At 45.6% G+C, this 17947-nt stretch overlaps 1 protein-coding gene across 1 annotated transcript; it reads right to left on the reverse strand.

The window, feature by feature from the left end:
* Positions 1–1692: 1692 nt before the first annotated feature.
* Positions 1693–16822, reverse strand: LOC118936373 (chloride anion exchanger-like). The gene is made up of 21 exons (XM_036944752.1): positions 16690–16822; positions 16055–16223; positions 15067–15206; positions 14497–14607; positions 14153–14313; positions 13833–13997; positions 13317–13469; positions 12281–12363; positions 12038–12185; positions 11748–11861; positions 11261–11338; positions 10899–10994; positions 10642–10748; positions 9771–9840; positions 4454–4546; positions 3892–3987; positions 3257–3484; positions 3095–3149; positions 2813–2958; positions 2587–2664; positions 1693–2363 (listed from the first exon to the last, which is right to left on the reverse strand). Exons 2-21 carry the CDS (start codon positions 16168–16170, stop codon positions 2337–2339), a joined length of 2265 nt encoding a protein of 754 aa, XP_036800647.1. The 5' UTR covers positions 16171–16223; positions 16690–16822; the 3' UTR covers positions 1693–2336.
* Positions 16823–17947: the final 1125 nt, after the last annotated feature.

The raw sequence follows: 17947 nt of genomic DNA on the forward strand, positions 1-17947 counted from the left end.
CTCACAAGGGGTCTGAGGATCTCATCTCGGTACCTAATGGCAGTCAGGCTACCTCTGGCGAGCACATGGAGGGCACATCAACGTCAACAAAACAAAGGAGTTGATTGTGGACTTCAGGAGACAGCAGATGGAGCACCCCTCTATCCACATTGAAGGGACGGCAGTGGAGAAGGTGGAAAGTTTTAAGTTCCTTGGCATACACATCACAAACAAACTGAAATGGTGCACCCACACAGACAGCGTTGTGAAGAAGGCGCAACAGCGCCTCTTCAACCTCTGGAGGCTGAAGAAATTTGGCTTGTCACCAAAAACCCTGACAAACCTTTACAGATGCACAATCGACAGCATCGTGTCAGGCTGTGTCACAGCCTGGTACGGCAACTGCACCGTCCTCAACCGCAATGGTCTCCAGAGGACCTTCCTGTGCAGTCTGCACAACGTGTCACCGGGGGCAAACTACCTGCCCTCCATGACACCTACAGCACCCGATGTCACAGGAAGGCCAAAAAGATCATCAAGGTCATCAACCACCCAGCCACTGCCTGTTCACACCGCTACCATCCAGAAGGTGAGGTCAGTACAGGTGCATCAAAGCTGGGACTGAGAGATTGAAAAACAGCTTCTATCTCAAGGCCATCTGACTGCTAAACAGCAATCAATAACTCAGAGAAGCTGCTGCCTACATTGAGACCCAATCACTGGCCACTTGAATAAATGGCTCACTAGTCACTTTATAAAATGCATTCTAAATAATGCCACTATAATAATGTTTACATATCTTACATTACTCATGTCACATGTATATACTGTATTTTATACCATCTATTGCACCTTGCCTATGCCGCTCGGCCATCGCTCATCCATATACTTACATGTACATATTCTCATTCACCCCTTTAGATTTGTGTGTATTCGGCAGTTGTTGGGGAATTGTTCGATTTCTTGTTAGACATTACTGCACTGTCGCATTTCGCTACACTCGCATTAACATCTGCTAACCATGTGTATGTGTCAAATAACATTTGATTTGACTTGATTTCACAGAGATCAGGTTGATGATTCCTTCATGGTCTGTGCCATGTTTACGCTGTACCTCTTTAGTTCTTCTTCTTGCTAACAATGGCTTCTACGCCACAAGACACACAATGGGAACGTTGAATTCATTGATTCATTTCTTTAGCAAAAGAATGAGGCACCATCTCACAATGTGAAACGTTAAACCCCATGTGACCTACTTGTTGCGTGTATGTACTGTACTGACATGTATGTACTGACGTGCACATACACATGTTTTTAAATTGTAGTTGTCCTGTACCTTTATGATGTATATACCTACTGTGTAGGATTCACAATGGCATTTCTAGAGCAATATGTGTGATCCAAACCAGGCAAATGGATCAGTGGCTTTACGTTATGTAAACGTTGAGACACCCATCAATCCTCAACTCTAATCACTATTATAAAACACAATAAAAGTGCACTTTTTGATCAATTGAGGTGTTGCCACACATGGGTATACAGGAAATACCCCATACTAACCTCCACCAACTTTATCAATCATGGTTACTGTTGTATCACCCGGAGCAGTTTGTCAAAGATCTCTACTTAATCATTCATCTCTTATCAGGGCTTTATCTGTGACCAATATATCAAAACCACGTTAGTCATCCTATAATTCTTATCAATATCTCAGCTACAGGACGTTCAGATTTCCAAATACTGTACTGCTCATATTGCTTCATTTCTTGCTGGCAGAAATACTTTGTGCTAAGAAGTACATTTATTTTACATATAAAATACAACAAAGTAAACATTCCTATAAAATCCCTATGTACACATATAAAACGCAACATTGTCAAGCTATTAAAAAAAACAATAATACTTCTGATTCAATTTTAGAAAATAAATACATGATATGAATTACATTTTCTGATATTTCTTTCAAAATCTTCAAAATTGCCATTGAGTATCTGTTTAACAGTACAAAATAAATCAAATATATTTTATGTACAAGTATTAGCTCAATAAGTGGTATCCTGTATACATATGGTTACTGTATGGTGTCCGTTTTAGGTCAGTATCATGGGTCCTTACGTCTATTATCACCAGAAAGCACAGCGATCACAGGAAATGCATGCCATCCCAGGAAATGAAAGTACCGTACACACCACCACACTCTTAGAAAAATGGTTCCAAAAGGGTTCTTCAGCTGTCCCAATAGGATAACTCTTTTTGGTTCCAAATATAACCCTTTTTGGTTCCATGTAGAACCATCGGAGGAAAGGGACAGTCGAAGAACCCTTAAAATACTGACATCTAAGAGTGTAGTTCTGGAACTAGAACTTGGTTTCTGGCTCTGAGACCTGGGGAGAGCAAAGAGATACTACTTTTAGTTTAGATTTTATTTTGTCAGCTCATCTTACTGTACTTTGTACCTAGAGTTTTATGAATGATCTGTACCTCCACATGAGTTGCAACATTACAATAGTTATTTTTTATTCATTATCATTTTGATTGCTGATGCCTATTCATTACAAATGTAGAAAAGACAATGACAAATAGATTTTATGGGTCTCAGTTACTTACATGCACAAATTTGTCCCTGCTACGCAAACTTGACACACCATTGCATTGGTTGCCATGGATAGTGGCTGTTGTTATAACCTGTAAGAAAACATGATACACAAGAATGAGACAAGTTCCTGTGAATGAACCGATGTGGGCCAAGATAAGGTTTGGCACCTCTTATTTAGTCTGTAAGGGTGGAAACATCAATAGATACATAGTATTTCTCTATAGGTAAATGTTATACCTTTTCGCAGACTTTTGTGTTTTCAGAGTTTACTGGATGTTTCTCTAGGATATGCAGCATGGCATCGTGGAGGGTCAGGAAAAACATGGACGACTTCACCTCGTCATCAAAGAACTTACAGCTGTGCAGTTTCTCCAGGATGTACTCTTTGGACACAAGGGACATATATCGTTAGATCAATCACCTTACCTCTATTTGTTTCAGAGTGATTGAATTCAGTGTTAAAGAGAAAACGGGAGAAGGAATGGATGGGACAGATGGCTTGTCTTAAACCAGGCTTACCGTCACATGCCACAATGTAGACCTCAACTTCAACCCGAATGAGCTCTTTGAGTGCCTATAGAACACAACAAAATATCAGTACCCGGCGAGTAGAAATACTCTGGTAAGATATACAATCATCCCCACAATCCCCAGGGTTGTAACGGAAGAGTTTTGTTTCACCGCTTTGAGTCCCTTGAGGGCAGAGATGTCGAGGAAGGAGACGGCTGAGAAGTCCAGGATCAGGCTGTGGACGTCTACTCTGGGGACTTGGATGTTGGCAGGAAGCTCAGAGTTCCAGTTCACCTGGACAGGAAGGTCCTTGAAGTCAGTGGGCTGGTCCAGTTCCTCCATGTTGCTCTCATCCTCAGACTCCTCAATGGGACCAGAGCTGGTGAGCAGTAGGCCTTTCTGCACCGGGAGAACCACAACATTACCACAACCTCTTATTGTGAAAACCTGACTACATGTAGAAGGGGATCTTTGGAGGTCACCCACCATTATGGGATGATGATTAATTTGTTTTTCATATACATGCAACCACAAGACCATTCTGATAAGGCATGTACGGGGACGACTGCCTATAGGTCCTGCAGCATGTGCTTGATGTCTGTTGATTTTGGATTGCTAAAAGTATGTTGTTGCCAGGTGTGAAACTAAAGTTTTAGGCTAGATGGATTTATGACATGCTTATGGCCATTTAGATGAAACTGTATGACACAGGAGGCTCTTGTAAAGTGTTAACGGGGTAACTTTGTGAGTGGAAGTTATGTTTTTATGTGTTTCTAAGGGCAACAGGTAAGTGCACCACTACTCACAGATGTCATCTGCAGCTCTCCTTTCTTTAGAAGTTTCCTGATCGTCCTCAGGGCTTTGTTTCTCTTCCTCAACACCCTCAAAGGGTTAAAGCCCACCTGAAAACACATCAAAGTCAAGTTGAACCCGAATTGGCAATTGCACACATGAAAGTAGGAGTCACTGTTACACATGGGCTTTATTGTGAATGGGGCATATTGTTTACCAGTGCCTTGGCCATCATACAGATCAAGGCTAAACTTTGTCTTATCTGCATGCGTTTAGTGTTTAGTAAGGTGCAAGGTAAACTGTAGTAACACCGATTTGTATGGGAACTATTGCTATACAACCTGGTAAACTATATTACCTCATACACTGAGGTGGTATTGACCTTCATGAGTTTATTTGATCATTCTTTATGACCTTTTTCCATTGGAACAAATCCAATGAGAAAATAAGATGTCTTAATAAGTACACCCATGAATAATTGTTGGCCCATGTCATGGAATTGTAAGGCCTACGTGTAAATGTGTTTGGTAGAATTCTTCATTTTACACGTCTAATTGTGTATAATTGCTTACTTACAGCTTCCACCAGCTTGCCTCGGAAAAAATCTATATTGGCAAAGAAGATGGGTGACGGTATCCTGAAGATCTTCACACCCTCTGGCTCATAGATCTGGAAATGTTACGGTGAGTGAATGAGGACCCAAAAGCGAACTAACTTAAACAGAGCTTCTTTAATAACCAAACATAGGTAGGCTCAGATAGACCGGCAGATTCCGACAGGACAGGACAAGGTTACAGCAAACATGACGATAGTCTGGCTCAGGCATGAAACACAACAAACAAGAATCCGACAAGGACAGGAACAAAAACAGAGAGAGATATAGGGACCTAATCAGAGGGAAAAAGGGAACAGGTGGGAAACGGGGTGAATGGGTAGTTAGGAGGAGACAAGGCACAGCTGGGGGAAAGAGGGGGAGAAAAGGTAACCTAACAACGACCAGCAGAGGGAGACAGGGTGAAGGGAAAGGACAGAAACACACAACATGACAATACATGACAGTACCCCCCCACTCACCGAGCGCCTCCTGGCGCACTCGAGGAGGAAACCTGGCGGCAACGGAGGAAATCCTCGATCAGCGCACGGTCCAGCACGTCCCGAGAGGGAACCCAACTCCTCTCCTCAGGACCGTACCCCTCCCAATCAACGAGGTACTGGTGACCACGGCCCCGAGGACGCATGTCCAAAATCCTGCGGACCCTGTAGATGGGTGCGCCCTCGACAAGGATGGGGGGGGGGGGGGAAGACGAGCGGGGGCGCGAAGAACGGGCTTGATACAGGAGACATGGAAGACCGGGTGGACGCGACGAAGGTATCGCGGAAGAAGAAGTCGAACTGCGACAGGATTAATGACCCGAGAAATACGGAACGGACCAATGAACCGCGGGGTCAACTTGCGAGAAGCCGTCTTAAGGGGAAGGTTCTGAGTGGAGAGCCAAACTCTCTGACCGCGACAATATCTAGGACTCTTAGTTCTACGCTTATTAGCAGCCCTCACAGTCTGCGTCCTATAACGGCAAAGTGCAGACCTGACCCTCTTCCAGGTGCGCTCGCAACGTTGGACAAAAGCCTGAGCGGAGGGGACGCTGGACTCGGCGAACTGAGATGAGAACAGCGGAGGCTGGTACCCGAGGCTACTCTGAAAAGGAGATAGCCCGGTCGCAGACGAAGGAAGCGAGTTGTGGGCGTATTCTGCCCAGGGGAGCTGTTCTGACCAAGACGCAGGGTTGCGAAAAGAAAGACTGCGTAAGATGCGACCAATAGTCTGATTGGCCCGTTCTGCTTGACCGTTAGACTGGGGGTGAAAGCCGGAAGAGAGACTGACGGAAGCCCCAATCAAACGGCAAAACTCCCTCCAAAATTGAGACGTGAATTGCGGACCTCTGTCCGAAACGACGTCTGACGGAAGGCCATGAATTCTGAAAACATTCTCGATGATGATTTGTGCCGTCTCTTTAGCAGAAGGAAGCTTAGCAAGGGGAATGAAATGAGCCGCCTTAGAGAACCTATCGACAACCGTAAGAATAACAGTCTTCCCCGCTGACGAAGGCAGTCCGGTGACAAAATCTAAGGCGATGTGAGACCACGGTCGAGAGGGAATGGGAAGCGGCCTGAGACGGCCGGCAGGAGGGGAGTTACCGGACTTAGTCTGCGCGCAGACCGAACAAGCAGCCACGAAACGACGCGTGTCATGCTCCCGGGTGGGCCACCAAAAACGCTGGCGAATGGAAGCAAGCGTACCCCGAACGCCAGGGTGGCCGGCTAACTTGGCAGAGTGAGCCCACTGAAGAACGGCCAGACGAGTAGGAACGGGAACGAAAAGAAGGTTCCTAGGACAAGCGCGCGGCGACGGAGTGTGAGTGAGCGCTTGCTTTACCTGCCTCTCAATTCCCCAGACAGTCAACCCGACAACACGCCCCTCAGGGAGAATCCCCTCGGGGTCAGTGGAGGCTACTGAAGAACTGAAGAGACGAGATAAAGCATCAGGCTTGGTGTTCTTAGAGCCCGGACGATAAGAAATCACGAACTCGAAACGAGCGAAAAACAGCGCCCAACGCGCCTGACGCGCATTAAGTCGTTTGGCAGAACGGATGTACTCAAGGTTCCTATGGTCAGTCCAAACGACAAAAGGAACGGTCGCCCCCTCCAACCACTGCCGCCATTCGCCTAGGGCTAACCGGATGGCGAGCAGTTCGCGGTTTCCCACATCATAGTTACGTTCCGACGGCGACAGGCGATGAGAAAAATACGCGCATGGCTGGACCTTGTCGTCAGAGAGGGAGCGCTGAGAAAGAATGGCTCCCACGCCCACCTCTGACGCGTCAACCTCGACAACGAACTGTCTAGAGACGTCAGGTGTAACAAGGATAGGAGCGGATGTAAAACGATTCTTGAGGAGATCAAAAGCTCCCTGGGCGGAAACGGACCACTTAAAGCACGTCTTGACAGAAGTAAGGGCTGTGAGAGGAGCTGCCACCTGACCGAAATTACGGATGAAACGACGATAGAAGTTCGCGAAGCCGAGAAAGCGCTGCAGCTCGATGCGTGACTTAGGGGCGGGCCAATCAATGACAGCTTGGACCTTAGCGGGGTCCATCTTAATGCCTTCAGCGGAAATAACAGAACCGAGAAATGTGACGGAGGAGGCATGAAAAGTGCACTTCTCAGCCTTCACAAAAAGACAATTCTCTAAAAGGCGCTGGAGAACACGTCGAACGTGCTGAACATGAATCTGGAGTGACGGTGAAAAAATCAGGATATCGTCAAGGTAAACGAAAACAAAGATGTTCAGCATGTCTCTCAGGACATCATTGACTAATGCCTGAAAGACAGCTGGAGCGTTAGCGAGGCCGAAAGGAAGAACCCGGTATTCAAAGTGCCCTAACGGAGTGTTAAACGCCGTCTTCCACTCGTCCCCCTCCCTGATGCGCACGAGATGGTAAGCGTTACGAAGGTCCAACTTAGTGAAAAACCTGGCTCCCTGCAGGATCTCGAAGGCTGAAGACATAAGAGGAAGCGGATAACGATTCTTCACTGTTATGTCATTCAGCCCTCGATAATCTATGCAGGGACGCAGAGACCCGTCCTTCTTCTTGACAAAAAAAAACCCCGCTCCGGCGGGAGAGGAGGAGGGGACTATGGTACCGGCGTCAAGAGCTACAGACAAATAATCCTCGAGAGCCTTACGTTCGGGAGCCGACAGAGAGTATAGTCTACCCCGGGGGGGAGTGGTTCCCGGAAGGAGATCAATACTACAATCATACGACCGGTGTGGAGGAAGAGAGGTGGCCCTGGACCGACTGAACACCGTGCGCAGATCGTGATATTCCTCCGGCACCCCTGTCAAATCACCAGGCTCCTCCTGTGAAGAAGAGACAGAGGAAACAGGAGGGATAGCAGACATTAAACATTTCACATGACAAGAGACGTTCCAGGAGAGGATAGAATTACTAGACCAATTAATGGAAGGATTATGACAAACTAGCCAGGGATGGCCCAAAACAACAGGTGTAAAAGGTGAACGAAAAATTAAAAAAGAAATGGTTTCGCTATGATTACCAGAAACAGTGAGGGTTAAAGGTAGCGTCTCACGCTGAATCCTGGGGAGAGGACTACCATCCAGGGCGAACAAGGCCGTGGACTCCCTTAACTGTCTGAGAGGAATGTCATGTTCCCGAGCCCAGGTCTCGTCCATAAAACAGCCCTCCGCCCCAGAGTCTATTAAGGCACTGCAGGAAGCTGACGAACCGGTCCAGCGTAGATGGACCGACAAGGTAGTGCAGGATCTTGAAGGAGAGACAGGAGTAGTAGCGCTCACCAGTAGCCCTCCGCTTACTGATGAGCTCTGGCTTTTACTGGACATGAAGTGACAAAATGACCAGCAGAACCGCAATAGAGACAGAGGCGGTTGGTGATTCTCCGTTCCCTCTCCTTAGTCGAGATGCGGATACCTCCCAGCTGCATAGGTTCAGCTCCCGAGCTGGCAGAGGAAGATGGTAGTGATGCGGAGAGGGGGGCAACGGAGAACGCGAGCTCCTTTCAACGAGCTCGGTGACGAAGATCAACCCGTCGCTCAATGCGAATAGCGAGTTCAATCAGGGAATCCACGCTGGAAGGGACCTCCCGGGAGAGAATCTCATCCTTTACCTCTGCGCGGAGACCCTCCAGAAAACGAGCGAGCAAAGCCGGCTCGTTCCAGCCACTGGAGGCAGCAAGAGTGCGAAACTCAATAGAGTAGTCTGTTATGGATCGATTACCTTGACATAGGGAAGACAGGACCCTGGAAGCCTCCTCCCCAAAAACAGATCGATCAAAAACCCGTATCATCTCCTCCTTAAAGTCCTGATACTGGTTAGTACACTCAGCCCTTGCCTCCCAGATTGCCGTGCCCCACTCACGAGCCCGTCCAATAAGGAGAGATATGACGTAGGCGACACGAGCAGTGCTCCTGGAGTAAGTGTTGGGCTGGAGAGAAAACACAATATCACACTGGGTGAGGAACGAGCGGCATTCAGTGGGCTCCCCAGAGTAACACGGCGGGTTATTGATTCTGGGCTCCGGAGATTCGAAAGCCCTGGAAGTGGCCGGTGGATCGAGGCGGAGATGGTGAACCTGTTCTGTGAGGTTGGAGACTTGGGTGGCCAGGGTCTCAACGGCATGTCGAGCAGCAGACAATTCCTGCTCGTGTCTGCCTAGCATCGCTCCCTGGATCTCGACGGCTGAGTGGAGAGGATCCGAAGTCGCTGGGTCCATTCTTGGTCGGATTCTTCTGTTACGGTGAGTGAATGAGGACCCAAAAGCGAACTAACTTAAACAGAGCTTCTTTAATAACCAAACATAGGTAGGCTCAGATAGACCGGCAGATTCCGACAGGACAGGACAAGGTTACAGCAAACATGACGATAGTCTGGCTCAGGCATGAAACACAACAAACAAGAATCCGACAAGGACAGGAACAAAAACAGAGAGAGATATAGGGACCTAATCAGAGGGAAAAAGGGAACAGGTGGGAAACGGGGTGAATGGGTAGTTAGGAGGAGACAAGGCACAGCTGGGGGAAAGAGGGGGAGAAAAGGTAACCTAACAACGACCAGCAGAGGGAGACAGGGTGAAGGGAAAGGACAGAAACACACAACATGACAATACATGACAGGAAAGAGATATATAAACAATAGAACAAGGGCCATGTGTAGACACACCCCCTGGCTCATAGATCTGGAAAGAGATATATAAACAACAGAACAAGGACCATGTGTAGACGACACACTGTCTTCACAGTCTTGTAAGATAAAAAGATATTGGTATTGGTCTTTAGTCCACATTACAGCTTACTCACACTCATGTAATCCTTGCGGTCTTTGTAGATATCTGTTCCTGTGATATTGGCCAGGACACTGCAACGTGGGCTGGGATAAAATGCAGGCAGAAATGTCACTATGACATTGTGTTCCAGGGTTGGGGTTAATTCTGAATTGAGTTGTGAATTGGTCTTTAATTCCAAATCAATTATTGAATTTGAACTGAACGTAAACTGGCTCCATCCCACAGGAAGCAGAATTAATATAATTTGAATTAAAGGAAGTAGAATTGAATTCCTTACATCATTACGCACATGTTTATTTTGACATCATGCATGGTTACTATGTTTAACAATTTCTTGAAACCTTTTTAAAACACATCCTCCTAAAAAGAGTGTTAAATAATTAACTGTGGTCTGGAAATATTCTAAGATCATTTCGTAGGTTGTCTGTAATAATTCATAATTCACTTACATGTTATTAAATATTTGGAAAAATTCATTTCCCACAATGCATTAAATATGAATACTAACATCTGAGTTATAATCCCATTTTTATTGATGGTATCTGTATTCTTTAGTAAGAGGTGGCAGATGTTTTGGGCAAAACATTTATCAAAGGAATGAGACTCATCTGTTTCTTGTCTCAGTTGAATTTATTTTAATTGCTTTGAATTCAATTATACTTCCTTTCATTACAATTAAATTCCAATTATGCTTCCTGTGGGGTGTGACCAATTTACATTTGAATCTCAATTCTTAGATTGAATTGAATCAAATTCTGAAATGTCGAATTAACCCCAACCCTGGTGTGTCCACCTCCTAATAACATTGAAAACTGACAAAGAATAAACAAAGACACAAGTTCAACTTTTTTGTTAGGAATTTTGAGATTTGTGCCCATACTCACAACTGAGCCCTGAAGACAACGGTGAGCAGCTCGATCCCTAGACCTACAGCCAGCCCCAGATCCAGCCCCAACAGGATGGAAGCCAGGCAGGTCACCACCCACACCACCTGGATAAAGACATGGAGGGGAGGCAAGACAGGGGGATGCAGGATGGAAGGGATTGGAGGAAATATGAGTTCATTATCACAGTTGGTAAAGACATCATTGCTTGTTTCCATTTTAAGTGCAGTTCAGTGGGAGTGTCTCAGAAGACTCACACAGTCGGGCCGGTCTCTCCTCCACAGGTGAGGGACTTCTCTGATCTGCATCAACATCCCCTTCAGGTTGACTATGACCACCGCCCCCAGCACCGACTGTCAACACAGAGGGAAAAGGTCAGGCAATGACATCTTTGATGATCAGTCACAAGACTTCCATCTAAATTCCAGTGCTCTTATCAACTTCATACAGAGTGATTCATTCCGTGATGTCCTAATCTTAGCTGTTAAGTCCCCTATATGGGGGACGTTGAGAGGTTCTGGACTGGTTCTTTGTGTGTCTATTTAGGCGGAAATCAAAATGTTTCCCTATCACTCAACTCCTAAAGTCAATTACATTGTAAATACTGAGTGAGTTTTACCTTTGGGAGTGGCTCCAATAAGAACCCGATAGCCAAGGTGACGACCATCACGATGAGCGCTGACAGTAGCCCAGCAATCTGAAATGAAGTAACACTTTATTTTACTCACATTTGGCTATTCACAAAACAACTACAGATAAGCACTTTTTAAGCAGTGTTTCCCTTTGATATATTTCATAAATTACAATTATTTATTAACTTGGTACATTGTAACTCTGAGTCAATTCTTTCATTCCTCGCTATGTACTGTAGGTCACGAGTCACGACAAACTACATCACATTCTCTCCCCCATTTGTGCAATTCTATCTGGTTTGGACTATGATAAGTTATCAGTCAATATTACACCAAAGATAGAGAGACCCAAACAGGTCAATAGTTCATAACGTTTACAGCTACATCTCTTGGATAAAGAACTTGTACAGGAAGGAACTCTAAGTATGGTTGTGTGTCTGTATTCTCAGATAGCCTCTTGGTTTAGTAGTTTACCTGGGTTTTACCACCTGTACTCTCCTGTACCGCACTCCTGGAGAGAGCTGTACTTGCTGCAAACGACTTAAAGGCTGCTCCAATGATGTTACTGGCCCCAAAAGCTATCAGCTCCTAGAGAGCAAAACAAGGACAAATACATGTTTTTGAACTGTTGATATTAGTTCAAGTCTTATGTTGATAGTTTGTATTAGGCTGACAACCCTCATTCACAAGCAACAATAAACACATTTTTCCGTACCACCTCGGCTTCCAACCCCTCCTCCTAATGTTCTGGTTTTGGGACCCACCTGATTTCCGTCTATAATGTAATCGTGTTTGACTGAGTAGACCTTGGCGACAGAGAAGGCTACAGCAAAGCCCACTATGGCCATGGGGAACGCCTCAACAGCAGTCTGCCCGAATATCTGCATGTTCGGGGCCATAGGTGACTCATACCTAACATATTGAGAGGGAGAGATATTGTTAGATTATTTTCCCATCTATTCTCAGCCATTTTAACATGCAGCAAACATCTTTTTACATGTGCTTACCCCAATGGAATACGGCCGACAACATCAACTTTATAAATCACCTGGAAGTTGAATGCATAGGAAACGCCACAAGCGATGACAGTCTGCGAAAGTCATTACCAAAATAAATGTATCAGTTATTAGCAGGACAAATGCAATCTGGTGATAAAACAGTAAATTTCAAGAGAATCTGGTTACCTTGCCAACTTTTACACAAAGCTGTGACACACTGCAGGCTTTTAGTACATTAAAAAATAAGTTCATGTATTTTCCTACAATTCACCTGATTGTCCTCATCTGCCGTACTGTGAGTCAGTGTGAGAATAAAATATCAATACTGTACGTTTCACAAAAGCTGTCTTTTTGCTACTTTGGATCAATACACTCTTAGAAAAAAGGGTTCCAAAAGGGTTCTTTGGCTGTCCCCATAGGAGAACCCTTTTTGGTTCCGGGTAGAACTCTTTTTGGTTCCAGGTAGAACCATCTATGTAAAAGGTTATACATGGAAACCTGTAACCAAAAAGGGTTCTTCAAAGGGTTATCCTATAGGGACAGCCGAAGGACCCTTTTAGGTTCTAGATAGCAAGTTGTTTTCCAAGAGTGTACCAAGATAGGAACAAGGGAGTGACTGTTCAGAATAAGAATAACAATGCTTTCCGATGCTTATCTGTGATAATATGATCTGTACTTTGTGCAAGTACATACTCATATTCAAATTTATATTAAATAGTGAGACACATCTACATAAACAGTGCCCTGTATGACGATGCCTTTTTCTTTTCTCTTAGAAGAAAAGGTGTTATCTAGAACCTAAAATGGTTCTTCGGCTGTCCCCGTAGGATAACCCTTTGTAGAACCCTTTTAGGTTCCAGGTAGAACCCTTTTCTTTTCAGATAAAACCCATCGGGTTCTTTTTTCTAAGAGTTTAAATTCAGTGGTGCCCCGTATGAGGCTGGTTCTCGCCACAATGTTTCCCAATTCTTATGTGTGTATTATCTGTGTACGTATAGAGCTGAAGCCCAGGTTGTGATGACATAGTGCACACAGTGCCACTCACCATGATAACCTCTATGGGGATGGGAACAGGCAGCTTGGCTTTGTATCTATCGTTGATCTCCTTCACTATGAACACCACCCCCATGATCAGTATGGATGTCACCAGGTCACACACGTTGGTCTTCTCGATCTGGACAAAGATCTTCTCCAGGGTCTGAGGAAGATGTCAGTTAATATTGATGACAGTAATGATGACAGTTACAGGGTGTGAGAGTTCAGTCAGAGGTCTCTACACCAAGCCATGACTCATGAATTATAGCTTTTTCTGAAATATTGGGGGCACTTGAGGAATACCTGTGCTTAACTGTGTAAGATAAGATGAGACAATGAGACACTTGTTTATCTTATCAACAGTGTTATTCCTCAGAGCTACAGAAACAGATCAGATATGAGGGATAAGATATGAGGGAGTTAATGTTGTAGCTAAGTCATTGCATATTTGGATATCAGTAGATAAAAATCATACTGTTGCATTGAAAGACATGTGACCTCATCCTGTCTCTCTTCCTGGACTCACATAAACGATGGACAGGGGTCCACTGAGTCCCGGCACCACCAGGCCCAACACGAACTTCAGCTGGGACACCAGGATGTGGACAGCAGCCGCGGTGGTGAACCCAGACACCAGCGTGTCTGACAGGTACATGACGATGAAGCCTACCTGCAGCAGACCCATGGCCAGCTGGGAGAGAAGCAGAGGACTCATGTTAGAATATGGGAGATCACGTCCATAGATAGAGAGAGGGAGTCATTGTTCATTTTAGATTCAGATTACAGAGAGATATGAGTAATGTACAGTACATGAGTGATAATGCTGCGGTAATGATGGTGTTTTACCTGCATTATCCCCATGAGGAAGGTGACAGAGGCGGCCACCATTACTCTCTGCTCGTCGCTGGTCAGCCCCTCAAACCCAGTGATGTTGACTGGGGGGCCTTCGTCAGGCACAAGCCTCGTCACCACTGCACCCACCATGAGGCTCAGAACAGGGAACGCCCCTGGAGTGAGTGGGGTAAGGAGAAAGAGAGAGGAAGTGAAGATGAGGAAGCAGTGGATGGAAAGTGGAGAGGTGGGCAGAGAGAAGGCGGTAAGTACAGTAAAAAGGTGTGATAGCTTGTGATGGTCAGAGCAAAACACTGTACACGCATACACACACACACACACACATGCACAGTACTTACCTACTGAGATATGTCTGGAAGTGCCAAGGAAGAAGTAGATGATCACTGGGAAGAAGGCAGTGAAGAGTCCGTACCATGGAGGGAGGGAGGCCAGCAGGGAGTATGCTAGACCTGTCAATCAAACAAAAACAATGAACAACAGTTTACAGTGCATGTTAAATAACTCCACCATAAGTCACAGGAGACTACAACAGCATTCAAGAGTCATCGTGATTCAGGTGTTTTAAGTATCTATTGACTTTTCTGTGTGTCAATGCTAATACTGTGACAATAATGCCTGCTAATAAAGATATGTTACCATCTCTTCTTTTATTAATAGGTGTCTAGGACCAGATAATATATTTTAGGTGATACCACTATCGGACCTGATTTCCATTCCGTAAAACCATAGTTCATCAATATTGTTACTTTATTTTCTTTCAATGATCAATGTTGATGTTTTTGGGACGTTAATGAGGTCTACAGTTCTTTATCAAATGATTTCTCAAAAAGTGCTCTAGGAACTGCTTTGATAGATCTGAAGATGCACACTGGTTGATTGAGGTGGGTTAGAGTGGGTGTTAGCTTCACCTTGTAGAACAGCTACCAGTCCAGTGCTGACCCCAGATACAATATCACTCAGCAACCATTCTTTCAGCTGGTAGATTCTCATCCAACCAATGAAAGGCAGCAGAGAGAGCGCTGCGTTCTTAGCACGCTTGAGGTCACAACTACAGTTAACACACACACCATTTTTAGTTAGTCTCCACAGGCATGATTTACTAATAGTTCATAACATCTAAGCATCTTTATGCACAACGTTTAGACATACAGTATATAGGATGATAGGGCTGATCTTTAAACTAGATGTATGCTTTTGAAGGAAAAGTTACCATATCTTTAAGCAAACTAAAGGCAATCAGGGCATCTCAGGTAAAATGTCATGTGGGCCCACTAGTCCACACCAAAGAAAGACTAAACTACTAAAGTGAATTGAGTGGTAATAACTAGATGAAGGGCTAGATTCAATCCGTTCTGTCTTAACCGGAAATAACCTACGACTGCATAACAGTTTCATTGTTTTTATTTCAGCATGTCTGAGGTGTAACTGCATTAGAGCTGTCAAATCAGCAAACGACTTCTGTCAGTTTACCTGTCGCAGACATTGCCATTGGATGTGCTGAGTCGCATGAATTATAATCCCAAGCAGCCCTGTTACTGGAATGGGTGTTGTAATAATCTACACCTCCAATAGGCTGATCTAAATCAGAAGGATTTCTTTGAATGATATTATTTCTTTTAGCCTATACTTTACAGTTCCAAACTAAACGCGAGTGGGACGGGTGTGGCTTCGTGACAATGACCACAGGAGCAGCCCCTCACCTATTTGACAGCTCTTAATGAAGTTACACGTCCGACACCGCCAAAATACCAGCTATGCGGAGTGTCTGCTATTGCCAGTTGATTGAATCTACACAGAAGTTTTGCGTCCATGCACTGCAGCCTATCATAAGGCTACCTTCAGTGTTACACAAAACAACACAAGCAAAACAACAGAAGAAACTTGATTGATTCTTACGTGAAGTACTGCTTGACGTGGTGCCGCAGGGTCTTATGGTGCCTGTGGATCTTCTCATGTTCGTCTGCGAAGGCGTCCTCTGAGTAGAGTGGCCTGGCGACCACATACTGCTTCATCTTTACCCTCTACTTCTCGTTGAGTGGTGCGGCACCTGTTCCTCACAGGGTCTCTGAGACCCATCAATCACATTTTAGTACAGGTTCCTGTCATATCTTTCCCTCCTGCCTTTGAAAGTACCTTGACACAGACAATTACTGTGGAGCTGCTGCACAACAAAGGCGCAACTACAGTCACACACTAACTAACTACATCAGCCTGTGTCATTAGTGTCACCGCTCTGTGATGTCCAGTGGACCAGCTGCGACTGGCATGGCTGGGCAGGGCCTGTGCTGCCTGTCAGCGTTGACCTGGTTAGAGTGGTCTGGGTTAAATAAGGATCGTGATACCATTATAATACACGGGATAACTAGGAAAGACTACAAAGAGTTTTAACTAAAGGTAATACGAACAAAAAAAATACTCTTAAGAAAGTGTTAGGTCACCAACTGCCACAGACGACTGCCACAATCGATCTATCTTTAATAGTAATAAATTATAAGCAAGGTACTAAAATAATGCATAACACTAACACTTACCTGACTAGTTTATTTGTGTACGCAGCTTCAGTGTATCCAAACTTTGCCTGTCTTTCTCTCTCTTTCTCTCCGCACAGAGGAACACCCCGAGATTATCTAGGACCCTTGGGAATGTTGCCATCCATAAATCCATCCATAAATCCTCTCTCCCGGGTTGCTTATCGTTCTTAACTGTAATTATTAACAGCAATTATGATGCAGTCATCACACGCCAGCCCTGCCTTATCCTTGACCATTGTTCTTATTGATAAATGCCCTGGCACATTGCCTCAACTTTCAATGATGAATGAGTGTGTCTGAGAACCCCACTTATGGGCAGGGTGGGGAGGACTGGACAGTGGTCGTGGCTGTACACTGGAGATCAGTGGACGTTTCATGGTAGCTGTTCAGGTTAGGGTTGAGGTTAAACATGGATGAGTATGAAGAGGGGTAACAGTACTACTATACAATAATATCCCGCTCTTTCAAGCTGGCTGTAACGGCCGTTGATGGAAGAAGGTGAGGACCAAGGTGCAGCGTGGTACGTGTTCATCTTTTATTATGAATTGAACACTGAATGGAAAAACAACAAAAGAGAATGAACAAAACCGAAACAGTTCTGTCTGGTACAGAATACAAAAACAGAAAACAACTACCCACAATCACAGGTGGGAACAGGCTACCTAAGTATGGTTGACAGCTGCCTCTGATACCAGGCCAAAACACATAGAAATACAACACACAGAACAAAACATAGAATGAAAAACATAGAATGCCCACCCCAACTCACGCCCTGACCAAACCAAAATAGAGACATAAAAAAGGAACTAAGGTCAGGACGTGACAGTACCCCACCCCCCCAAAGGTGCGGCCTCCGGCCGCAAAACGTGAACCTATAGGGGAGGGTCTTGGTGGGCATTTCACTGCGGTGGCGGCTCTGGTGCGGGACGTAGACCCACTCCACCTTAGTCTTGGCCCACTTAGGTGGCACCTCTGGAGTGGCGACCCTCGCTGCCGACCCCGAACTGGGGACCCTTACAGCGGGCCCCGAATAGGCGGGAGACTCTGGCGGCGCCGGACAGGTGGGAGACTCTGACGGCACCGGACAGGCGGGCGGCTCTGGCGGTACCGGACTGACGGGCGGCTCTGGCGGCTCCGGACAGACGGGCGGCTCTGGCGGCTCCGGACAGACGGGCGGCTCTGGCAGCTCCGGACAGACGGGCGGCTCTGACGGCTCTGGACAGACGGGCGGCTCTGGACAGACGGGCGGCTCTGGCGG

The sequence above is a fragment of the Oncorhynchus mykiss genome, chromosome 15 (genome assembly GCF_013265735.2).
Source record: "Oncorhynchus mykiss isolate Arlee chromosome 15, USDA_OmykA_1.1, whole genome shotgun sequence".
Lineage (NCBI taxonomy): Eukaryota > Metazoa > Chordata > Actinopteri > Salmoniformes > Salmonidae > Oncorhynchus > Oncorhynchus mykiss.

Coding starts and splice junctions, on each gene's coding strand:
- LOC118936373 (XM_036944752.1), bottom strand. CDS start 16,170: ATGAAGCAGTATGTGGTCGCCAGGCCACTCTACTCAGAGGACGCCTTC. Junction 10,749..10,898: donor GGAGAGACCGGCCCGACTGT/GTGAGTCTTCTG, acceptor GTCTTTATCCAG/GTGGTGTGGGTGGTGACCTG. Junction 3,150..3,256: donor CCCTCAAGGGACTCAAAGCG/GTGAAACAAAAC, acceptor TGTGTTCTATAG/GCACTCAAAGAGCTCATTCG.